General features: G+C 50.4%; 1 protein-coding gene across 2 annotated transcripts; it reads left to right on the forward strand.

Moving 5' to 3' along the window:
• The first annotated feature begins 13,973 nt into the window (after nucleotides 1-13,973).
• On the forward strand, nucleotides 13,974-24,507 carry LOC105478653 (fucosyltransferase 2 (H blood group)). Of its 2 annotated transcripts, none has more exons than XM_011736179.3 (2): nucleotides 13,974-14,077; nucleotides 22,508-24,507. In XM_011736179.3, the coding sequence occupies exon 2, from the start codon at nucleotides 22,510-22,512 to the stop codon at nucleotides 23,539-23,541; it is 1,032 nt and encodes a 343-aa protein (XP_011734481.1). In that variant the 5' UTR covers nucleotides 13,974-14,077; nucleotides 22,508-22,509; the 3' UTR covers nucleotides 23,542-24,507. The 2 variants fall into 2 exon arrangements, with proteins under 2 accessions (XP_011734481.1, XP_011734480.2); XM_011736178.2 differs by having other exon boundaries at nucleotides 14,000-14,087.
• The last annotated feature ends 517 nt before the right edge of the window (nucleotides 24,508-25,024 follow it).

Genomic DNA, 25,024 nt, shown 5'->3' on the forward strand with positions numbered 1-25,024 from the left:
AAACTTCTGGGATTACAGGTGTGAGCCACTGTGCCCAGCCAACAGCTTTCACATTACAAAAGCCCAAGCAGAAGCTGGCAAGCTGCCAACAAGAAGTTACACTAATTCGTCAATAAATATTTACTGAGTTTCTTCCTGCATTTGCAAATTCCAAAGCAGAAGTTGGACAGACACCTAAAAGCCCGTTCTGTCCCTCACCCGAAGGGGACAAAAGGAAGCCGAGCAGGACAGGAGCCACTTAAGTCCCCTAAAGAAGGGGATTGCATACCCCGGCACCTCAGATAGCATCCAGTGCACAGCATGTGTTTCTTTTGGGTTGATTTGTGACAAGTCCCTGGTCAAGTTTCCTTGTTTTATTTTTTTGAGACGGAGACTGTCACCCAGGCTAGAGAGCAGTGACACGATCTCAGCCCACTGCAACCTCCGCCTCTCAGGTTCAAGTGATTCTCCTGCCTCAGGCTCCTGAGTAGCTGGGATTACAGGCACCCACCACCACTCCCTACTAATTTTTGTATTTTTAGTAGAGACGGGGGGGGGGGGGTCTTACCATTTTGGCCAGGCTGGTCTCGAACTCCTGACCTTAGGTTATCCGCCCGCCTCTGCCTCCCAAAGTGTTGGGATTACAGGCGTGAGTCACTGCACCCAGCCTCCCTTGGCCAAGTTCATATATTAAAGTCCTAGCCCCAAGCAGGACTTCAGTCCGTCACCCAGGCTGGAGTGCAGTGGCGCGATCTCGGTTCACTGCAACCTCCGCCTCCCGGGTTCAAGTGATTCTCCTGCCTCAGCCTCCTGAGTAGATGAGATAACAGGAGCACACCACCATGCCTGGCTAATTTTTTGTATGTTTAGTAGAGACAGGGTTTCACCATATTATCCAGGCTGGTCTGGAACTCCTGACCTCAAGAGATCCGCCCACCTCGGCCTCCCAAAGTGCGGGGATTACAGGTATGAGCCACCACGCCTGGCCCTGGTCAGTCTTAAGGTCTGTGTTGATGTTAAACATTGGTCAGCTGTGCCTGAATTACAATGGCAGGAGGGTTTAATGAGGCATGTCCAGCCACCCAGTCCCATCCTGGGCTGAACTAGTGTTTCAGGTTTACTTTAGAATGCCCTTGGTCTAGAGGGAGGGTCCATTCAGTTACTTGGGGGACAGAGAATTTTATTTGTGGTTGACAGTAATATAACTGCAGGTGTAATTGGTTAAGTCCAGGTTATACTGGAGTAGGGTGTGTTGTGTCCCTAATCCTTTATGATGGGTGACCACACAGATATGCAAGAAAGGAAAGCCATATGATGACGAAGGCAGAGATTAACTCTGGGTCTCCAGAACTAAGGGAGAATGGGCTGGGTGCGATGACTCACGCCTGTAATCCCAGCACTGGGAAGCCGAGGCGGGTGGGTCACCTGAGGTAAGAAGTTTGAGGCCAGCCTGCCCAACACGGCAAAACCCCATCTCTACTAAAAACATAAAAATTGGCCGGGTGGGGTGGCTCACGCCTGTAATCCCAGTATTCTGGGAGGCCGAGGTGGGCGGATCATGAGGTCAGGAGATCAAGACCATCCTGGCTAACAGGGTGAAACCCCATCTCTACTGAAAACACAAAAAATTAGCCAAGCATGGTGGCAGGCGCCTGTAGTCCCAGCTACTCGGGAGGCTGAGGCAGAAGAATGGTGTGAACCTGGGAGGTGGAGCTTGCAGTGAGCTGAGATCGTGCCACTGCACTCCAGCCTGGGCAACAGAGCAAGACTCCGTCTCAAAAAAAAAAAAAATCACAAAAATTAGCTGGGCATGATGGTGTATGCCTATAATCGCAGCTGCTTGGGAGGCTGAGGTGGGAGAATTGCTTGAACAGGAGGCAGAGGCTGCACTGAGCCAAGATCACTCCAACCTGGGAGACAGAGCGAGACCCTGTCTCAAATAAAAAAAAAAACACTAAAGGAGCATGATTTTCTTTTGATTTGAGGGACCCAGTTGTGTGTTACCTTCTTAGAGCAACCCAGGAAACATACAGCATCTAATGCGTATTAATTGAATGGATTGCACAAACACGGAGCAAAAAGAGAACCCCATGGCTCAGCAGGAAAGCAGCTTAGAGACTAAAGGTTTCAGTGTCCTTGGCACAAGGCCAGTGGTCCTGGAGATTATTTAATGGACATTGTCCCAGTAAAATTCTGCAAATACTTTGAGTCATTCAACAATATGGTCATGGGTCACTTAACAATAGAGATGTGTTCTGAGAAATGTGTTATTAGGCAATTTCATGTTGTATGAACATCATAGAGTATATTTACACAAACCTAGATGGTGTGTGTGTGTGTATAAATATATTAAATGTGTATATTTTTATATGGAAAACCAAATCTCCCAGCATCATTACTGAATATCAGTCATCTCCCGTACTTCATCTGCAATGCCGATACCAAGTGCCAGAGATGAGGTTTCTATATATACACTATTATAATATTTATGTGTTTATTTTCGAGACAGTCTCACTGTGTCACCCAGGTTGGAGTACAATGGTACAAACACAACTCACTGCAACCTCTGCCTTCCGGACTCAAGTGATCCTCCCGTCTCAGCCTCCCAAGTAGCTGGGACCACAGGCACTCACCACCACACTTGGCTAATTTTTATATTTTTTTGTGGAGACGGGGGTCTCACTATGTTGCCCAGGCTGGTCTTGAACTCCTGGGTTTAAGGGATCCTCTTGCCTCAGCCTCCCAAAGTGCTGGGTTACAGGCGTGAGTCACCGCACCCAGCCTATTTATTTATTTTTTAGACAGAGTCTTGCTCTGTCACCCAAGCTGGAGTGCAATGGCTCGATCTCAGCTCACTGCAACCTCTGCCTCCTGGCCTCAAGAGATTCTTGTGCCTCAGCCATCTGAGTAGCTGGGATTTACAGGCGTGCTCCACATGCCTGGCTAATTTTTGTGTTTTTAGTAGAGATGGGGTTCGCCATGTTTCCCAGGCTAGTCTCAAATTCCTGACCTCGAGGGATCCGCCCTCCTCGGCCTCCCAAAGCGCTGGGATGACAGGCGTGAGCCATCAGGCCCAGCCAAATTTTAAAGGAAACAGGATATCGATTTATATCTCAAGGCAGAAAGAAAGAATATAAGTTCTTTTTTTGTTTTTGAGATTGGTTCTCCCTCTGTTGCCCAGTCTGATCTCAAACACCTGATCTCAAGAGATCCTCCCACCTCCAGCCCTCAAAGTATTGCGATTATAGGCGTGCTGGCCTACTTTCTGGTTTTCTTTTCTTTTTTTGAGACAGAGTTTAGCTCTTGTCACCCAGCCTGCAGTGCAATGGCGTGATCTCGGCTCACCACAACCTCCATCTCCCGGGTTCAAGTGATTCTCCTGCCTCAGCCTCCTGAGTAGCTAAGATTACAGTCGCCCGCCACCACGCCTGGCTGATTTTGCATTTTTAGTAGAGATGGGGCAGTGGAGGGGGAGCAGGGGGTGTTTCTCTGTGTTAATCAGGCTGGTCTGAACTCCAGACCTCAGGTGATCCGCCCGCCTCTGGGGGGGGGGGGGAACCTCACCCTCTCCCAAAGTGCTGAAGATTACAGGCGTGAGCCACCGTGCCCGGCCCTACTTTCTGATTTTTAACTGGATTACTGAGTCCATTTACAGAAAAAGCCGAGAAAGCACATGGAGTTTCCAGGACTGGCCTAAGCCTCACCTATATAAAAAGCAGGCACAGCTGGAAGGCGGAGCTCCTGGATCCCGGAAATCAAGGATCCCATTCCTAGGCTGAATCCCTGATCCCTTAGACCAGTGGCAAAGCCCAAGAGGGAAATGCCCCAGGGACAGGCTGTCAAAAGCTCCCACACTCAGCCTGGGCTGCAAGGCACACTTTACTGTCAGTTCTGCTTGGCTCAGTCAGAAATCTGAGTCTTATCTAAATGCATGAAGAAATGAGGAGGATAGAATTTGCCCCCAGTGGTAGTAACGATTAATTCCAACCTTGTCAATTATCTTCAAAATTTTAGCTATTGCCAGTAACTACTTAGTTATCCCATGACAAAAAGTCAAGTGTTTTCTTTCTTTAGAAAGTAACCCTTGTGGGCCCGGCAAGGTGCGGTCTGTAATCCCAGCACTTTGGGAGGCCGAGGCAGGTGGATCACCTGAGGTCGGGAGTTCGAGACCAGCCTGACCAACATGGAGAAACCCTGTCTCTACTAAAAATACAAAATTAGCCAGGCATGGTGGCGCATGCCTGTAATCCTAACTACTCGGTGGGCTGAGGTAGGAGAATCGCTTGAACCCAGGAGGCGGAGGTTGTGGTGAGCCGAGATCGCGCCATTGCACTCCAGCCTGGGCAACAAGAGCAAGACTCCCTTTCAAAAAAAAAGAGAAGAAAGTAACTCTTGGACCTTCAAAAGCCAAAGAGATCAGGGAGTTTAGTGCAAAAGAGAGCAGAGGATTAGACCCCACCCTCGACTCTTGGGGCTCCATGAGGAAGACAGAAGACCCCAAAAAGGAGGTCTGTGGTGCTTTGGCTGGGCTCAGGGGATCTCAGAATCACTAAAAGTCTCTTTTAAGTCTCTTCATGTGCTATTGAAGGAGACAAAAGGAAGAAAGAGTAGAGGTAGATGGGGAAACAAGTCTTTTTTTTCTTTTTTTGAGATAAGGTCTTGCTCTGTCGCTCAGGCTGGAGTGCAGTGGCACCATCGTGACTCACGGCAGCCTCTATCTCCTGGGCTCAAGTGATCTTCCCACCTTGGCCTCCAAAGTAGCTGGGACCACAGGCATACACCACCACGCCTGGCTATTTTCCAAATTTTTAGAAGGCTTGGTGTGGTGGCTCACGCCTGTAATCCCAGCACTTTGGGAGGCCGGGACAGGAGGATCATGTGAGGTCAGGAGTTCGAGACCAGCCTGACCAACTTGGTAAAACTCCATCTCTACTAAAAATGCAAAAATTAGCCAGGCGTGGTGGCACATGCCTGTAATCCCAGCTACTTGGGAGGCCGAGGCAGGAGAATTGCTAGAACCTGGGTAGCAGAAGTTTCAGTGAGCCAAGATCGTGCCATTGTATTCCAGCCTGGGCAACAAGAGTGAAACTCTGTCTTGGAATAAAAATAAATTAAATAAATAAATAATAAAATTTTGGCAGAGATGGCTCTTGCTATGTTGTTCAGGGTGCTCTTGAACTCCTGGTCTCAAGCAATCCTTCAGCCCCAGCCTCCCAAAGCGCTGGGATTACAGGCATGAGCCACCGTGCCCAGCCCACCAATTTATTTTATAAGCAAACTGGTTCACATACGTTTTTTCCCATTAATCCAATTTTGGAAAGGGAAAAAGACAAAGACTTTTACCACCTTTACTGGACTGGGTCACACAGGCAGAGACCCAAGGTGCTGACTTTGGGTAAGAAATCTTACCTTTTTCTGCTGGCTATCATTTGTCCCAGAAAACCATCTGTAGACTCCGAAACAGAGCGATTTGATTTGCATCCTGCTCACTGTGCCAGAACTGTAGGGAAGTTAAAATGTTTCCCCTGGAGGTTAAAACATTTGCGTCTATATAAATCAAACTAATAATAGCCAGGTAGCAGGAGAAAGGAGTACACATTTTATTATGTGCCCATGGGACTCACAGAAAATACACAAACACAGAGAAAGGGCCAGATGGCTAAAGTTGGTTTTTGAGACGGAGTTTCGCTCTTGTTGCCCAGGCTGGAGTGCAATGGCACCATCTCAGCTCACTGCAACCTCTGCCTCCCGGGTTCAAGCAATTCTCCCGCCTCAGCCTCCTGAATAGCTGAGATTACAGGCATGTGCCACCATGCCCAGCTAATTTTGTATTTTTTAGTAGAGACGGGATTTCTCCATGTTGATCAGGCTGGTTTTGAACTCCTGACCTCAAGTGATCTGCCCGCCTCAACCTCCCAAAGTGCTGGGATTACAGGTGTGAACCACTGCACCTGGCTGAGCCACCATGCCTGGCGAAGTTTTTATATCACTTTGAGGTTAAGGAAGAATCAGGGCTTGGAGACTGGCGACACAGGTTATGCAAGAGAGAAAGAAGGCCTGGCTAAGGAGGGCAGTCTTTTAATGCAGATGAAACCCTCACGGGTAGGGGCTCTCAGAAAGAATAAATTTAAGTTTCTTTTCTTTTCTTTTTTTTTTGGAGATGGAGTTTCTCTCTTGTTGCCCAAACTGAAGTACAGTGGCATGATTTCAGCTCACTACAGCCACCCCTCCTGAGTTCAAGCAATTCTCCTGCCTCACCCTCCCAAGTAGCTGGGATTACAGGTGCACGCCACCAAGCCTGGTTAATTTTTTGTATTTTTAGTAGAGACAGAGTTTCACCGTGTTAGCCAGGCTGGTCTTGAACTCCTGACCTCAGATGATCCTCCTGCCTCGGCCTCCCAAAGTGCTGGGATTACAGGCATGAACCACTGCGTCAGGCCTTTTTAAAAATTGTTTTGAGACAGAGTCTTGCTCTGTCACCCAGGCTGGAGTACAGTGGTGTGATCTCAGCTCACTGCAACTTCTGCCTCTTGGGCTCAAGTGATTCTCATTCCTCAGCCTCCTGAATAGATGGGATTACAGATGTGCACCACTACGCCCGGCTAATTTTTGCATTTTTTGTAGAGATGGGGTTTCACCATGTTGCTCAGGCCACTCTCAAACTCCAGTCCTCAAATAATTCACTGCCTTGGCCTCCCAAAGTGCTGGGATTATAGGTGTGAGCCACCTCACCCCGCCCATCCAGAAAGAGTAAGTTTCTTTTTCTTTTCTTTTCTTTTTTTTTTTTTTTTGAGATGAGTCTTGCTGTGTTGCCCAGGCTGGAGTGCAGTGGCGCGATCTCAGCTCACTGCAAACTCCACTTCCTGGGTTCACGCCTTTCTCCTGCCTCAGCCTCCCGAGAAGCTGGGACTACAGGTGCCCACCACCACGCCTGGCTGATTTTTTGTATTTTTAGTAGAGAGAGGATTTCACCATGTTAGCCAGGATGGTCTCGATCTCCTGACCTCGTGATCCGCCCACCTCTGCCTCTCAAAGTGCTGGGATTACAGGCGTGAGCCACTGTGCCCAGCACCAGAAAAAGTAAGTTTCTATCAGAGCCCCAAAGGTGTCAGACTCTCAGACTGTCTCTGTCTTTCAAGCCAGTCCTTCCTACATCCAGACAAGTGTGGATGCACCACAGAAAGCCTGGCTGTTTATTTCACCAATGCAGAATTGCTCCATGATGCAGATCTCGCCACAAGATCTTATTCAGCTATTCTGTTGCTTGCAGCTCCTCTGAATAGCTCTCTTGAAACATATCAAAGAGGCAGGATGCAGTGACTCTTGCCTGTAATCCTAGCACTTTGAGAGGCCAACGTGAGTGGATCATGAGGTCAAGGGATCAAGATCATCCTGGCCAACATGGTGAAACCCCGTCTCTACTAAAAATACAAAAATTAGTTGGGCGTGGTGGCACATACCTATAATCCCAGCTACTCGGGAAGCTGAGGCAGCAGAATCACTTGAACCCGGGAGGTGAAGGTTGCAGTGAGCCAAGATCGCACCACTGCACTTCAGCCTGCTGAAAGAGTGAGACTCCATCTCACAAAAAAAAAAAAAAAAAGAAGAAGAAGGCCGGGCGTGGTGACTCACATCTGTAATCCCAGCACTTTGGGAAGCCGAGGTAGGCAGATCACAAGGTCAGGAGGTCGAGACCATCCTGGCTAACACAGTGAAACCCTGTCTCTACTAAAAATACGAAAAATTAGCCAGGTGTGGCGGGCACCTGTAGTCCCAGCTACTCACTCGGAAGGCTGAGGCAGGAGAATGGCGTGAACCCGGGAGATGGAGCTTGCAGTGAGCGGAGATTGCGCCACTGCACTCCAGCCTGGGCGACAGAGTGAGACTCCGTCTAAAAAAAAAAAAATATATATATATATATATATCTATATATATATATATATATATGTCAAAGTGTTATTTTGGGGTGAAATGTTTTGGCTTCCTCTAGGGTCAAGGTTGTTGATATTTTATGGCCATAAATAACAACATCAGGATTACTGCCCTTGGGCCAGGCACAGTAGTTCACACCTGTAATCCCAGCACTTTGGGAGGCTGAGGCGGGTGGATTACCTCAGGTTAGGAGTTCAAGACCAGCCTGGCCAACATGGCGAAATCTGTCTCTACTAAAAAATACAAAAATTAGCCGGCATGGTGGTGCACGCCTGTAATCCCAGCACTTTGGGAGGCGGAGGCGGGTGAATTACCTGAGGTCAGGAGATCGAGACCAGCCTGACTAACATGGTGAAACCCCATCTTTACTAAAGATACAAAAAATTAGCTGGGTGTGGTGGAGGGTGCCTGTAATCCCAGCTACTCGGGAGGCTGAGGCAGGAGAATCTGGGAGGTGGAGGTTGCAGTGAGCTGAGATCGCGCCACTGCACTCCAGCCTGGACTGCAGAGCAAGACTCTGTCTCACAAAAACAAACAAAAACCTGCCTCTGTGTCCTTCCCACCTTCTCCTTGTGACCTTGAGCCTCTCGTTTGCCTTCTGAGCCATGGTGTCTTAGGAGAGCAAAGTCAAGTCAAAGCAAGACACGGAAATTGTGGCTTAGGGAAGTGCAGGACGGCATAAAAAGAAAATAAAATTTCAGGACTTTCCAAATGCATTTTACCAAGGGAAAAAGTTAAGCTCTGGAAACTGTTTATCTTTTTCATTTTCCTTTTTTTTTTTTTAGTTTTTGAGACAGAGTCTCACACTGTCGCCCGGGCTGGAGTACAATTGCATGATCTTGGCTCACTGCAGCCTCTGCCTCCTGGGTTCACGTGATTCTCCTGCCTCAGCCGAGTAGCTGGGACTACAGGCACACACCATCACACGTGGCTAATTTTTTTTTTTTTTTTGGCACAGGGTCTGACTGTCACCCAGGCCGAAGTGCAGTGGCACAATCACAGCTCATTGTAGCCTTGACCTCCTAAACTCAAGTGATCCTCCAGCCTCAGCCTCCCAAGTAGCTGGGACCACAGGTGTGCACCATTATGCTTGGCTGATTTTTTTGTTTGTAGTAGAGATGAGGTCTCACTAGGTTGCCCAGGCTGGACTTGCACTCCTGAGCTCAAGTGTTCCTTCCATCTCGGCTTCCCAGAGTGGTGGGATTATAGGCATGAGGTGAGGCACCATGCCCAGCCACAGCTGTTTTTTCTCTGGTGTATGACTGTTGCTTCCTGACCTTTGTATTGAGATGTTATACATTAATCAGATACTCTATTCTGCATTCAAACCTAGATTACATGACATTGGAGGCCGACCCTTGTAATTGTTACCTCTTTACAGTAGAATATTAAGAAATCCCTCAGTAGTAGTAGTCAGTAGTGAGCAATCTTTTTTTTTTTTTTTAGACGGAGGCTCACTCTGTCGCCCAGGCTAGAGTACAGTGGCGCGATCTCAGCTCACTGCAAGCTCCAACTCGTGAGTTCACACCATTCTCCTGCCTCAGCCTCCTGAGTAGCTGGGACTGCAGGCGCCCATCACTACGCCCAGCTAATTTAAAAATTTTTTAAAAGATATTTAGTAGAGACGGGCTTTCACCGTGTTAGCCAGAATGGTCTCCATCTCCTGACCTCGTGATCCGCCCGCCTCAGCCTCCCAAAGTACTGGGATTAGAGGCGTATGTAATTCCTGTTCCTGTGTCCCTGGACAGCCACCCTCACATATTTGTGTTTGAATAAACTTTTTTTTTTTTCTTGAGACGGAGTCTCATTGTGTCATCCAGGCTGGAGTACAGTGGCGTGATCTCGGCTCACTGCAACCTCCATCTCCCAGGTTCAAGCGATTCTCGTGCCTCAGCTTCCCAAGTAGCTGGGACTACAGGTGTGTACACCACACCCAGGTAATTTTTGTATTTTTAGTAGAGACTGGGTTACGGCATGTTAGCCCAGGCTGGTCTCAAACTCCTGGTCTCAAGCAGTCCGCCTGCCTCGGCTTCCCAAAGTGCTGGGATTACAGGCGTGAACCACTGTACCCAGATTTTTTTTTTTTTTTTTTTGAGACAGAGTCTTGCTCTGTTGCCCAGGCTGGAGTGCAGTGGCACGATCTCAGCTCACTGCAAGCTCCGCCTCCTGGGGTCACGCCATTCTCCTGCCTCAGCCTCCTGAGTGGCTGGGACTACAGGCGCCTGCCACCACGCCCGGCTGATTTTTTGTATTTTTAGTAGAGACGGGGTTTCACCGTGGTCTCGATCTCCCGACCTTGTGATCCGCCCGTCTCCGCCTCCCAAAGTGCTGGGATTACAGGCGTGAGCCACCGCGCCCGGCCCAGATTTATTTTTTAATTTTTCAGAGGCAGGGTCTTTCTCTGTCACTCAGGCTGGAGTGCAGTGTGAGGATCATAGCTGACTCCGGACCTCCTGGGCTCCTCTTGCCTCAGCCTCCCAAGTAGCTGGGACTACAGGCATGTGCCACCACGTCTGGCTAATTTTCTTTATTTTTTGTAGAGAGACAAGGTCTTGCTATGTTGCCAAGGCTGGTACTTAACTTCTGGCTTCAAGCTATGCTCCTGCCTCAGCCTCCTGAGTAGCTGGGATTACAGGTGCATGCCCCCATGCCTGGCCACCACGGTCAATTTCAAGCTACCAATATGAGATCATTGAAGATGCAATTGGAAAGAAATGCACAGTATTACATTGTTCTATAGTAAGTCTATTACACAGACATAATAAATGTAAATAGACCAGGCAAGATGGTTCACACCTGTAATCCCAGCACTTTGGGAGGCTGAGGTAGGAGGATCACTGAGCTCAGGAGTTCAAGGCCAGCCTGGGTAACATAGTGAGACCCCATCTCTACCAAAAAAATACAAAATTAGCTGAGTGTGGTGGCAGGCACCTGTAGTCCCAGCTACTCAGGAAGCCAAGGCAGGAGAATCACTTGATCCCAGGAGGCGGAGGTTGCAGTGAGCATATACATTGGCACACAAATTAGCAGATACTACCATGCAGTGTGTTATTTTCTCCAGAGAACTGGCTGGTAAGTGTTTACCATAGTAAGGAGGCTTACTATAGAACAATGTAGTACTGTGCATTTCTTTCCACTTCCATGTTCAATGATCTCATATTGGTAGCTTGAAATTGGCCGTGGTGGCCAAGCATGGGGGCATGCACCTGTAATGGAAAGCTGAAATGGAAAACAGAGGGTTTAGGGCAGCAGTCCTGAATTCTGGAGTGCTGTCCCCCTGGGGGAGTTTTGGGAATCTGTGGGGGTTGTTTTTAGTTGTCACAGTGGATGTCCTAGGATGCTACCAAAGCGTTTAGGCGGCTGGGGTCAGCGACAATAAAAGTTATGCGATGAAGGTTTGTCCTGCATTCTCAGGACTTTGTTTTAGTTTTGAGACAGAGTCTTGCTCTGTCACCCAGGCTGGAGTGCAGTGGCACCATCTAGGCTCACTGCAACCTCTGCCTCCCAGGTTCAAGGATTCTCCTCCCTTAGCCTCCTGAGTAGCTGGGATCACAGGCGTGCACGACCATGCCCAGCTAATTTTGTATTTTTAGTAGAGATGGAATTTCACTAAAAACAAAAACAAAAACAAAAAAATGTTGGCTAGGCTGGTCTCAAACTCCTGACCTCAGGTGATCCTCCTGCCTCGGCCTCCCAAAGTGTTGGGATTACAGGCGTGAGCCACCGCGCCCAGCTCATTCCCATGACTTTGGAACATCTGTGGGACATTCATGGAGGTGGAAAGTCTGTTTTTAAGCCTCTGAGCCCCAAATCTGTTTTGTGTATTTTATGACAGCTTACTTCCCTACTCCCCCACCCCACCCTGTTTCTTTTTTCCTTGTTGCTGAATCACAGGGAAATATGTCATTTGTCCTGTAGACGGGCTCACATTCTGGACTGGGCTGATTGCTGCCTCATGGTGTCGTTTCACTGGCAACTTTATCCTCCTGTTTTCTGCAAACTGGTGGTTAGAGTGAGAAGCTTGATCTGAATTTTTTTTTTTTTTTTTTTTTTTTTTTTTTTTTTGAGACGGAGTCTCGCTCTGTCGCCCAGGCTGGAGTGCAGTGGCCGGATCTCAGCTCACTGCAAGCTCCGCCTCCCGGGTTCACGCCATTCTCCTGCCTCAGCCTCCCGAGTAGTTGGGACTACAGGCGCCCGCCACCGCGCCCGGCTAGTTTTTTGTATTTTTAGTAGAGACGGGGTTTCACGGTGTTAGCCAGGATGGTCTCGATCTCCTGACCTCGCGATCCGCCCGTCTCGGCCTCCCAAAGTGCTGGGATTACAGGCTTGAGCCACCGCGCCCGGCCAGAATTTTTTTTTTTTTTTAAGGGAGCTCCTTTAAATTTTAAACCTTTAAACCTTTTTTTTTTTTTTTTTTTTGAGATGGAGTCTCGCTCTGTCGCCCAGGCTGGAGTGCGGTGGCGCAATCTCTCGGCTCACTGCAAACTCTGCCTCCCGGGTTCCCGCCATTCTCCTGCCTCAGCCTCCCGAGTAGCTGGGACCACAGGCGCCCGCCGCCACGCCCGGCTAATTTTTTTGTATTTTTAGTAGCGACGGGGTTTCACCGTGTTAGCCACGATGGTCTCAATCTCCTGACCTTGTGATCCACCCGCCTCGGCCTCCCAAAGTGCTGGGATTACAGGCATGAGCCACCGCGCCCGGCCACCTTTAAACTTTTAACTGGTAGTTAACCTCCTGCTGCTTAGCAGCTGAAGCTGGAGCTGAAGCTGGAGAGTGGCTGCTGGGTTTTTTTTTTTTTTTTTTTTTTTTTTTTTTGAGACAAAGTCTGGCTCTGTCGCCCAGGCTGGAGTGCAGTGGCCGGATCTCAGCTCACTGCAAGCTCCGCCTCCCGGGTTCACGCCATTCTCCTGCCTCAGCCTCCAGAGTAGCTGGGACTACAGGCGCCGGCCACCACGCCCGGCTAGTTTTTTGTATTTTTTAGTAGAGACGGGGTTTCACAGTGTTAGCCAGGATGGTCTCGGCCTCCCAAAGTGCTGGGATTACAGGCTTGAGCCACCGCGCCCGGCTGCTGGTTTTTATTTCCTCCTGTTAGGACTGCTGGGAGCTCTGGTGGTGCCTGCCTCTTCTCTCAGTAAAATTCCTCATCCATCTTTTTTTTTTTTTTTTTGAGACAGAGTTTTGCTCTTGTTTCCCAGGCTGGAGTGCAATGGCGTGATCTCAGCTTACTGCAACCTCTGCCTCCCAAGTTCAAGCAATTCTCCTGCCTCAGCCTCCCAAGTAGCTGAGATTACAGGTGCACGCCACCACACCCCGCTAATTTTTGCATTTTTAGTAGAGACAGGGTTTCACCATGTTGGCCAGACTGGTCTCAAACTCCTGACCTCAGTTGATCCGCCCGCCTCGGCCTCCCAAAGTGCTGGGATTACAGGCGTGAGTCACCACACTGGGCCCATTTCTATTTTTAAAAAATTTTTAAATAGGCAGGGTGCAGTGGCTCACACCTGTAATCCCAGCACTTTGGGAAGCTGAGGCAGGAGAATTGCTTGAACTTGTGAGGCGGCAGTTGCAGTGAGCTGAGATCACGCCATTGCACTCCAGCCTGGGCAACAAGAGCAAAACTCTCTCAAAAAGTAATACTACTACTAATTAATTAATTAATTAATTAATATAGGACTCTGAGGGCACTCAGAGTCAGCGAGAGCCTGGCCTAGCTGGACTCTGTCCCCCACCTCCATGCTGCCTTCCTGGAGGCCTTCCTGGCCACCTGGAGGAGGGAAGCAGAGTGGGGGCCCGTTTCTGTTCAGGGCATCCTACCACAGTTCCCCAAGGAAGACCCCCAGGGGACCCAGATGGGGGATGTGACCTTGACCTGCCTCTCTCCCTGACTCTTATGGCCAGACTTGGGTGTCTTATGCAGGTGGAGGAGCTAAGGGCAGATAACAAGATGGACTGCCTGGCAGGCACTGGGGAAGGAGGAGGGACTACGGGCTCACCTCCCACCCACAGCCCAGCCACACCTGCTCTGGAAAGCCTTGTAAATCCTGGGTGGGGTTTGCCAGTCACGGATGCTGCCAGGGTTTCTTTGGCCCTGAGTAAAGAGAGACCCAGAGGGAGCACTGAGCTGCCTGCCAAGCCACCCTGTCTCGGATTCCTTCAAAAGGACCAGGTGAGAGCAGGTGAGGGGCTCCTCTCCCACCCTACAACACGCACACCTGTGCACACACGCCCAGGTAGAGAGCAGGGGATTTGGGAAGTGGACCCGCCGTGCCCTCGTGGGTCTCTGGTGCCCTCTGGGATGCACCCCCAACTCAGGACCTCCAGGAGAGGAGGGTCCCTCCCTCGGCAGCCAGGACCCCCTCCCCAGCCAGTCGCCCTCCTTAGCTCCCTCCCCACTTCCTTCCAGGTGGATCTGTTTCTAGAGCTCCAACCGCCACCACCTCCCTCCCCTTCTCCACCCTGGGCCACCAGGTCCTTCCTTGCCTCCCTCCCCTCAGCAGTTTCTAGGAACCACCCTGGCAGTAAAGGTGCAGAGAGGGCTCGCACCCAGCCGGTGGCCACCCGACTTTCCTGTCTCCACCGTGGGGCCTGCTCCCTCAGACCCTGGGGCTCCTCAGAGGCTTCGCAGAACCCAAGCAGCCGGTCTTACCTCCGAGCGCTGCCCTGGCCCAGGGAGGCGGCTCCGTCCCTCCTGCACTCGCTAATCCTGCTCTGAATTACCGCTTCTGTTCTGGGCAGAGAATAAAGGTGCGGTTTCCAAGGGATGGCCCTACATTATCGTCTGAAGCTCCCTTCTCCTTCCCAGAGTGGAAGTGATAATGTCGGGAATCTGCGAATCCTGGGGAGGTGCGGAAAGACAGCGGGCTCTAGCGGCGGGGTGCGACTGAGCAGGACGCGCTGAGCTGGCCGGGGCCGGGGGCGGTTAGGGGTAGAGAAAGGCTTTCAGAGCTGGGGGACAGGACGGGGCCCCGGGTGAGAGGAGAGCTGGGTTATTTCACAGGAACAACTGGTGACAAAGCCGGAGGGGTGTGCGGGGCCAGGCCAGAGGCTGGGATTCTGTCTTAAGGGGCATGGGGAGCCCTGCAGGTGCTATGAGCTGGGGAGGAGCCGGACCAGTGCTGGGTAAAGGGTACAGAAGCGAGAGGAGGAAGCCGGGCTGGAATAGAAAGACGTGGATGGGGCTGGGCGTGGTGGCTGACGCACTCTGGGAGGCCAAGGCGAGGCGGACGGATCACCTGAGGTCGGGAGTTCAAGACCAGCCTGACCAGTATGATAAAACCCTGTTACTACTTTAAAAAATACAAAAATCAGCCAGGTGTGGTGGCATGCGCATGTAGTCCCAGCTATTTGGGAGGCCGAGACAGGAGAATCGCTTGAACTCGGGAGGCGGAGATTGCAGTGAGCCGAGATCACCTGCCATTGCACTCCAACCTGGGCAACAACAGCAAAACTCCGTTTCAAAAAAAAAAAAAAAAAAAAAAAAGATGTGGACGGGACAGAGAGAATCAAAAGAAGTGATCCAGGCTGGGCATGGTGGTTCACGCCTGTAATCCCGGCACTTTGGGAGGCTGAGACAGGCGGATCACTTGAGGTCAGGAGTTGGAGACCAGACTGACCAACATGGTGAAACCCCGTCTCTACTAAAAATACAAAAATTAGCCAGGCCTGATGGCGCGTGCCTGTAATCCCAGCTACTAGGGAGGCTGAGGCATGAGAATTGCTTGAACCGGGGAAGCAGAGGTTGTAGTGATCTGAGATCGCACCACTGCACTCTAGCCCGGTCGACAGAGTGAGACTCCATCTCACAAAAAAAAAAAAAAAGGGAAGTGACCTGCAGATATTAGTGACCCCATTCCTCTGAGGGAATTGGAGGCCGGGCTGCTGCTTCGAAATTGGGGCCCCTTTCTGTTCTGACATCCTAACCGCCATCTTCCAAGGGAAGACCCCCCAGGGCGCCCGGATGGAGGAAGTGACCTTGACCTCCCTCTCTCCTCTGCCCCTATGGCCCGGCCTGAGGTGTGTGATGCCTCAGGGCAGATAACAAGATGGACTTCCTGACCTCAGAGGACTGGGGAATACCCAAGCTCCTCTATCAGAAACTGCACAGCCCTGGATCACCCTCCAGCTGTTGGCATGTCTCAAGATTTCCTCGCGGGCCCCTGGTAGCTGCTTTTCCAATCTCCCCCTGCCATCTCAGCACCCTCCTCAGCCCCGCCACATCCCTGGGCCATCCCCTCGCTCACCTGAGCTCCTCTCAGCCTTGGGGCCCTGGGCCAGTCTCTGAGCCTCAGTTTCCTTTGCTGTGAAATGGACACAGTATCACCTACTTGCAAGGTTGTTGGGTTTTTTGTTGTTGTTGCTTTGGGGTTTTTTGGGAACAGGAACTCGCTCTGTTGCCCAGACTGGAGTGTAGTGGCAGGATCTTGGCTTACTGCAGCCTCGACCTCCCCGATCTCAGGTGATCCTCCCCCCTTCTCAGCCTCCTGAGTAGCCGGTACTACAGATGCATGCCAGCACTCTCATCGAATTTTTGTTTTTTGTAGAGACAGGGTTTCACCATGTTGTGCAGGCTGGTCTTGAACTCCTGAGCATAAGTAATTTGCCCGCCTTGGCTTCCCAAAGGACTGGGATTACAGGTGTGAGCTACCACGCCTGGACAGGGCTGTTGTTAAAACTCAGTAAAGGCCCGGCGCAGTGGCCCACACCTGTAATCCCAACACTTTGGGAGGCCAAGGCAGGTGGATCACCTGAGGTCGGGAGTTCCAGACCAGCCTGACCAACATAGAGAAACCCCGTCTCTACTAAAAATACAAAATTAGCCAGGCATGGTGGTGCATGCCTGTAATCCCAGCTACTCAGGAGGCTGAGGCAGGAGAATCGCTTGAACCCGGGAGGGAGAGGTTGTGGTGAGCCAAGATTGTGCCACTGCACTCCAGCCTGGGGAACAAGAGCAAAACTCCGTCTCAAAAAAAAAAAAAAAGAAGGCCGGGCTCAGTGGCTCAAGCCTGTAATCCCAGCACTTTGGGAGGCGGAGACGGGTGGATCACAAGGTCAGGAGATCGAGACCATCCTGGCTAACACGGTGAAACCCCGTCTCTACTAAAAAAAAATACAAAAAACTAGCCGGGTGAGGTGGCGGGAGCCTGTAGTCCTAGCTACTCGGGAGGCTGAGGCAGGAGAATGGCGTAAACCTGGGAGGCGGAGCTTGCAGTGAGCTGGGATCCGGCCACTGCACTCCAGCCCGGGGGAAAGAGTGAGACTCCGTCTCAAAAAAAAAAAAAAAAAGAAAAAAAAATCTCAGTAAGATAGACCAGGTGTGGTGGCTCCTGCCTGTAATCCCAGCACTTTGGGAGGCTGAGGAAGGAGAACGGAGGACTTCTTGAGGCCAGGAGTTTGAGATCAGGGTGGGCCACATAGCAAGACCCCCGGCTCCACCCACCATCCCTACAAAAAAAGCAACTCAAAAAATATGCCTTCAGGCAGAGTGGCAGTGGTGCTTGGTTCAAGGCTGACATAAGTGTGAGTTTGAGGCACTAATTCTGCTCTGAATACCAGGGACAGCCCATGTCATACAGCATTTCCCTTTGTGCCCACACAGCCCTAAGGGAGGTGTGGTTTTGTTGTTGTTGTTGTTTCTTTTTGAGATGGAGTTTCGCTCTTGTTGCCCAGGCTGGAGTGCAGTGTCACAATCTCGGCTCACTGCAACCTCCGCCTCCCAGGTTCAAGCGATCCTCCTTCCTCAGCCTCCCAAGTAGCTGGAATTACAGCCATGAGCCACCATGCCTGGCTAATTTTTTCTATTTAGTAGAAACAGGGTTTCATCATATTAGTCAGGCTGGTCTCAAACTCCTGACCTCAGGTCCTCAGGTGATCCACCTGCCTCAGCCTCCCAAAGTGCTGGGATTACAGGCAAGAGCCACTGTACCTGGCTTTTTTTTTTTTTTTTTTTTTTTTTTTTGAGACAGAGTCTCACTGTGTCACTCAGGCTGGAGTGCAATGGTGCGATCTCAGCCCACTGCAACCTCTGGGGAGGTGTTGTTTTTATCCCTCCCCGCAACCCACTGTTGATGGACAGACAAGGACAATGAAACACCTGCCTTGGCCTCCCAAAGCGTTGGGATGACAGGCTTTTACCAGAGAGGTAAAAGCCCTGGGTTAAAGTCACACAGCACGTAAGAGGTGCCTGACCACGCCGTGCAGGGCATTTCGCCAAACCTCAAAAATTCACAATCTCACAGCGCAGCTAGCTCTGTGAGGCCTCCCTACCTCTTCCTTCTCTCCCTGCAGGCTCGCTTCCTCCCTCCCTCCTTCCCTCCCTCCCTCCCTCCCTCCCTCCCTTCCTTCCTTCCTTCCTTCTCTCCCTCCCTCCCTCCCTCCCTCCCTCCCTCCCTTCCTTCCTCCCTTCCTTCCTCCCTCCCTCCCTCCCTCCCTCCCTTCCTCCCTTCCTCCCTTCCTCCCTCCCTCCCTCCCTCCCTCCCTTCCTTCCTCCCTCCCTCCCTCCCTCCTTCCCTCCCTCCCTCCCTCCCTTCCTCCCTTCCTTCCTCCCTCCCTCCCTTCCTTCCTTCCTCCCTCCCTCCCTCCCTCCCTTCCTTCCTTCCTTCCTTCGGTGAGAAAAAGTATCATCTTTTCCTCACCTATCACAAAGCTTGCAGCTGGGCACCTACAGTAAAAGGTTAACAAGACACAAGCATAACAAGTGTGTTTAAGGCAAGTGTTACATGACATGGGAGCCTGCAGAAATGAAGGCCTAAAGAAACAAGGAAACCTGGGTGGGTTTTTTGTCTTGTTTTGTTTTGTTTTGTTTTTAGATGGAGTTTCACTCTGTCGCCCAGGCTGGAGTGCAGTGGCGCGATCTGGCTCACTGACTGCTTCCTTCCATGATCAAGCGATTCTCCCGCCTCAACCTCCCCAGTAGCTGGGATTACAGGTGCACGCCACCACGCCCAGCTAATTTCTCTATTTTTAGTAGAGACAGGGTTTTGCTATGTTGACCAGACTGGTCTCGAACTGCTAACCTCAGGTGATCCACCCACGTCGGCTTCCCAAAGTTCTGGGGTTACAGGCGTGAGTCACTGTGCCCAGCTACCCTCCTGTTCTATGATCTATGGTTTAAATGCTAAATTTGACCACTATCAATACACCCAATATGAAAAGTGGGAAACCTGGGTTCTTCACCCAGAGCCTATAATGAACCGTGTTCTTTGCTTTGTGGGTGACAATAGCAAACACTTACTGCCTGTGTATATGTGCCAGACACTGTTTTAATACTCAGAGAGGTGATGTCACTTGCCCAAAATCACACAGCTCATGAGTGTGAGAGTCTGAAATTGGCCAGAGCTTGTGCACCTTGTGGCCAGAGCTTGTGATGTGTCTTTGAGTCATGAAGTCCAGCATTCTGTGTTGGACTTAGTGAAAGGATATACTTTTGTAGTGATGAGGAAGGAGCTTTATCTAGAATTTGTGTGGTCGGCCGCGGTGGCTCACGCCTGTAATTCCAGCACTTTGGGAGACTGAGGCGAGTGGATCACTTGAGGTCAGGAGTTCAAGACCAGCCTGACCAACATGGTGAAACCCCATCTCGACTAAAAATACAAAAATTAGCCAGGCGTGGCGGGGCGCGCCTGTAATCCCAGCTATTCAGGAGGCTGAGGCAAAAGAATCGCTTGAACCCAGGAGGCGGAGCTTGCAGTGAGCCGAGATGGTACCACTGCACTCCAGCCTGGGTGACAGAGTGAGACTCCACCAAAAAAAAAAAAAAAAAAAAAAAAGAAAGAAAAGAAAAAAGAAAGAAAGAGAGAAGAGAAGTAAACGGGTTCAAAGACCATAATCATACGTATCACACAAGACCGGAAGTGGCCCAGCTCCAGGGTCAGTTAATTTGGCAGCTCCACAAAGTCATCAGTCACCTGAGCTCCATCCATCTTCATATGCTGTGCTACCATTTCTTAGCTGGATCGTCTCATGGTCCCAAAAGGACTGCTACACATCCAGCCATCACATACAGATCATTCCTTTCAGAAACAGCAGAAAGAGGCTCGTTCTTATCTCGGCCCCTTTTGAAGAATGAATGAAACCTTCCTAAGCCTTCCAGCAACTTCTCCCAAGTCCGATTGGTAGGAATCATCACATACCCATGTGGCCCGATAGGAGGCAAAAGAAATGAGACTTCTGGGATTGGTTTAACCTCAGATTCTGCAGCTGGGAAGTTGATCAGCTGCCTCTGAAGGACATGCAGCTTGCAGAAAATTACGTGTTACCAAGGAGAAAAAGGGAAATGGCTTTAGGGTATATAACAGGGATGCCCTGAGGGGTTGTGTAGGTTGTTCACTGCACAAGGCCCCTGGTCAAGAAGGCAAGTGGGGTTTAAACAGACCCACAGTCTACTCATCCAACCAGGTATCCTTGGCATTGTGTCCACCCAGACATCCAGAGAGCCCTCCCCTCCCCTCCCCTCCCCTCCCTTCTCCTCTCTTCTCCCTTTCTTTTCTTTTTGAGATGGAGTCTTGCTCTGTCCCCCAGGCTGGATGGAGTGCAGTGGCATGATCTTGGCTCACTGCAACCTCAGCCTCCCAGGTTCAAGCGATTCTCCTGCCTCAGCTCCTCAGTAGCTGGGATTACTGGCGTCTGCCACCATGCCCAGCTAATTTTTGTATTTTTAGTAGAGACGGGGCCCTATCATGTTGGCCACATTGGTCTCCAGCTCCTGACCTCAGGTGATCTGCCCACCTTGGCCTCCCAAAGTGCTGGGATTACAGGTGTGAGCCACCGCGCCCGGCCACAACTCATCTTTTAGAGCCAGCCTACACTTGTCATACAGTATGTCATGGCCAATGAATGGAAAATCCACGGTGGAGCTGGGTGTTCCTCTCAAGCTCAACTGACTGTGGCCAAGAGGGCAGGCAGGCCAGGTGGACAATTTCCCTCCAAAGTGGACACAGGCAGGACATGCAAAGATGAATATATCTGGCACTGGAGTCTGGCAAGTAGGAAAATAAAAACAAAAGATGAACATCTCGGGCCGGGCGCGGTGGCTCACACCTGTAATCCCAGCACTTTGGGAGGCTGAGGCAGGTGGATCACGAGGTCAGGAGTTCGAGACTAGCCTGACGAACATGGTGAAACCCTGTCTCTACTAAAAATACAAAAGTTAGCCAGGCATGGTGGCACACGCCTGTAATCCCAGCTACTCAGGAAGCTGAGGCAGGAGAATAGCTTGAACCCAGGAGGCAGAGGTTGCAGTGAGCGGAGATCGTGCCATTGTACTCCAGCCTGGGTGACAGAGTGAGACTCCATTTCAGAAAAAAAAAGAAAAAAATGAACATCTCTACAAACTGGATCACCAGTAAATAATAGCTACATATACTTGTACTCACCATATGTAGACATCCACATATGTACACTCAGTCGATAAACACCCACATTTAAACATTTAAACATACAGTGTGGACCAGGTGCAGTGGCTCACGCCTATAATCCTAGCACTTTGGGAGGCCAAGGTGGGAAGATCACTTGGGCCTAGGAATTTGAGACCAGCCTGACCAACATACTGAGACCTTATCTCTACAAAAGAAATTTTTTTTTTTTTTTTTTTTTTTTTGAGACAGAGTCTCACTCTGTCGCCCAGGCTGGAGTGCAGTGGCCAGATCTCAGCTCACTGCAAACTCCGCCTCCCGGGTTCACGCCCTTCTCCTGCCTCAGCCTCCCGAGTAGCTGGGATTACAGGCGCCCGCCACCACGACCGGCTAGTTTTTTGTATTTTTTAGTAGAGACGGGGTTTCACCGTGTTGGCCAGGATGGTCTCAATCTCCTGACCTCGTGATCCGCCTGTCTTGGCCTCCCAAAGTGCTGGGATTACAGGCTTGAGCCACCGCGCCTGGCCTAGAAAATTTGTTTTTAGTTATCTGGGCGTGGTGATGTGCACCTGTAGTCCCAAGTACTCAGGAGGCTGAGGCAGGAGGATTGCTTGAGCCTATGAGGTCAAGACTACAGTGAGTCACATTCTCACCACTGCACTCCAGCCCAGGTGACAGAGCAAGATCCTGTCTCAAAAAATAAATGATAAGTGAATAAATAAAACCAAACAAAAATGCATACAAGGTATAGATACACAAAGTATATATACATACTCCTATATATACACATTCACATATACACACATGCTGTGTTCACAGCCACTTAGATGACATATATTTACATGCTTACACATATACCCTTATATGTACACAATGTATCTACACCCATACACTACCATGTACACATGTCCATTTGTACACAGCTGTATATGTACACACACAATTTTGCACACACCTGTATATGTATACAATGTATAGATCCCCAGATCCACATTACACACAATGTGTACACATCCATCTGTGTATACACACCCACCGGTGAACACAACGTAGACACATCTGTATAAACACACTCGAGATACATGCCTATGCACATAGGCAAGTATGTGCCAAGTATTTACACACCCAAAATAAAAGCACACTCACATGCACCCATGCAATGCCTGCGCACAACCGCATGGCCACATTCACCCGCGCCCCGGGCCTCCATCTCTCAGCTAACGTGTCCTGTTTTCCTCCCCTGACAGCCATGCTGGTCACTCAGATGCCTTTCTCCTTTTCCATGGCCCACTTCATCCTCTTTGTCTTTACGGTTTCCACTATATTTCACATTCAGCAGCGGCTAGCGAAGTTTCAAGCCATGTGGGAGTTACCGGTGCAGATACCAGGGCTGGCCTCAACAACAAAGGCACTGCAACCCAGCCAGCTCAGGGGGATATGGACGATCAATGCTATAGGCCGCCTGGGGAACCAGATGGGTGAGTACGCCACGCTGTACGCCCTGGCCAAGATGAACGGGCGGCCAGCCTTCATCCCCGCCCAGATGCACAGCACCCTGGCCCCCATCTTCAAAATCACCCTGCCGGTGTTGCACAGCACCACGGCCAGCAGGATCCCCTGGCAGAACTACCACCTGAACGACTGGATGGAGGAGAAGTATCGCCACATCCCAGGGGAGTATGTCCGCCTCACGGGCTACCCCTGCTCCTGGACCTTCTACCACCACCTCCGCCACGAGATCCTCCAGGAGTTCACCCTGCACGACCACGTGCGTGAGGAGGCCCAGAAGTTCCTGCGGGGCCTGCAGGTGAACGGGAGCCGGCCGGGCACCTTTGTAGGGGTCCATGTTCGCCGAGGGGACTATGTCTATGTCATGCCAAGAGTGTGGAAGGGGGTGGTAGCCGACCGGCGATACCTACAGCAGGCCCTGGACATGTTCCGAGCTCGCTACAGCTCCCCGATCTTTGTGGTCACCAGTAATGGCATGGCCTGGTGTCGGGAGAACATTGACACCTCCCACGGTGATGTGGTGTTTGCTGGCGATGGCATTGAGGGCTCACCTGCCAAAGACTTTGCACTGCTCACACAGTGTAACCACACCATCATGACCATCGGGACGTTCGGGATCTGGGCCGCCTACCTCGCGGGCGGAGATACCATCTACCTGGCCAATTACACCCTCCCCAACTCCCCTTTCCTCAAAATCTTTAAACCAGAGGCAGCCTTCCTGCCAGAGTGGACGGGGATTGCCGCAGACCTGTCCCCCTTACTCAAGCACTAATGCTGGCCAGTCCTTTGATACCCTTTCTCCTTCTCTGGCTCCCTCAAGGTGAGTGCCAGGGCATGAGAAGCACATGGTTCCATGAGGAGGACCCTTCTCTCTTCTGTGAAGATGCTTTGGGCTGCAAGTAACAGAAATCTCAATGAACAGTGGCCTGGCATGGTAGCTCACACCTGTAATCCCATCACTTTGGGGAGGCTGAGTCGGGTGGATCACTTGAGGTCAGGAGTTCAAGACCAACCTGGCCAACCTGGTGAAACCCTGTCTCAACTAAAAATACAAAAATTAGCCAGGCGTGGTGGTGCACACCTGTAATCCCAGCTTCTTGGGAGGCTGAGGCAAGAGAATCACCTGAACTCAGGAGGTGGAGATTGCAGTGAGCCGAGATGGCACCACTGCACTCCAGCCTGGGTGACAGAGCAAGATTCCATCAAAAAAAAAAAAAAAAGAAAAAGAAAAAAGAAAGGAAAGGAGAAAAGAAAGGAGAAAGGAAAGGAAAGAAAAGAGAAAAGAAAAAGAAATGAACAGGGGCAAAGACCATGATCATACGTATCACACAAGACCGGAAGTGGCCCAGCTCCACGGTCAGTTAATTTGGCAGCTCATCATTACACAGTCATCAAAGGAATAATTTGTATTTAATCACCAGTGTGAACACAGTCATAGAGTGGAGTATTTCCAGCTACCAGGGAGGCTGAGGTGGGAGGACTGCTTGATGCCGGGGGTTCGGAACAATAGTGCACCATGATTGGACTTGCGAATAGCCACTACACTGCGGCCTGGACAACCTAGTGAGACCCCGACTCTTAAATAAATAAACACAATTATGACTTTGAGGATGGGAGAAAAGTTTCTCTGAGAGTTTATTACATGAGTATTACATGAACTCCAAAGTATATCTTAGGCCAGTGATGGTGGCTGTAATCTCAGCACTTTGGGAGGGTAAGGCGGGTGGATCACCTGAGGTCAGGAGTTCAAGACTAGCCTGGGCAACATAGTGAAACCCTGTCTCTACTTAACATACAAAACATTAGCCACGGGTGGTAGTGCACACCTGTAGTCCCAGCTACTTGGAAGGCTTAAGCAGGAGAATCATTTGAACCTGGGAGGCGGAGGTTACAGTGAGCCAAGATTACACCATTGCACTCCAGCCTGGGCAACAGAGTGAGACTCCATCTCAAAAAAAAAAAAAAAAAAAAATCTTAGGAGTAGATGGAATCCTGTTACAAGTCTGAATCAAAAAGATAACTTTGGCTGAGCGCAGTGGCTCACACTTGTAATCCCAGCAGTTTGGGAGGCTGAGGCGGATGGATCACTTGAGGTTAGGAGTTCAAAACCAGCCCGGCCAACATAGTGAAACCCTGTCTCTACTAAAAATACAAAATTAGCCAGGCGTGGTGGCACATGCCTGTAATCCCAGCTACTAGGGAGGCTGAGGCAGGAGAATCGCTTGAACCTGGGAGATGGAGGTTACAGTGAGCTG

The sequence above is a fragment of the Macaca nemestrina genome, chromosome 20 (assembly GCF_043159975.1).
Source record: "Macaca nemestrina isolate mMacNem1 chromosome 20, mMacNem.hap1, whole genome shotgun sequence".
Lineage (NCBI taxonomy): Eukaryota > Metazoa > Chordata > Mammalia > Primates > Cercopithecidae > Macaca > Macaca nemestrina.

What these genes read in the sequence shown, in the direction of transcription:
- LOC105478653 (XM_011736179.3), top strand. Translation starts at nt 22,510, where the DNA reads ATGCTGGTCACTCAGATGCCTTTCTCCTTTTCCATGGCCCACTTCATC.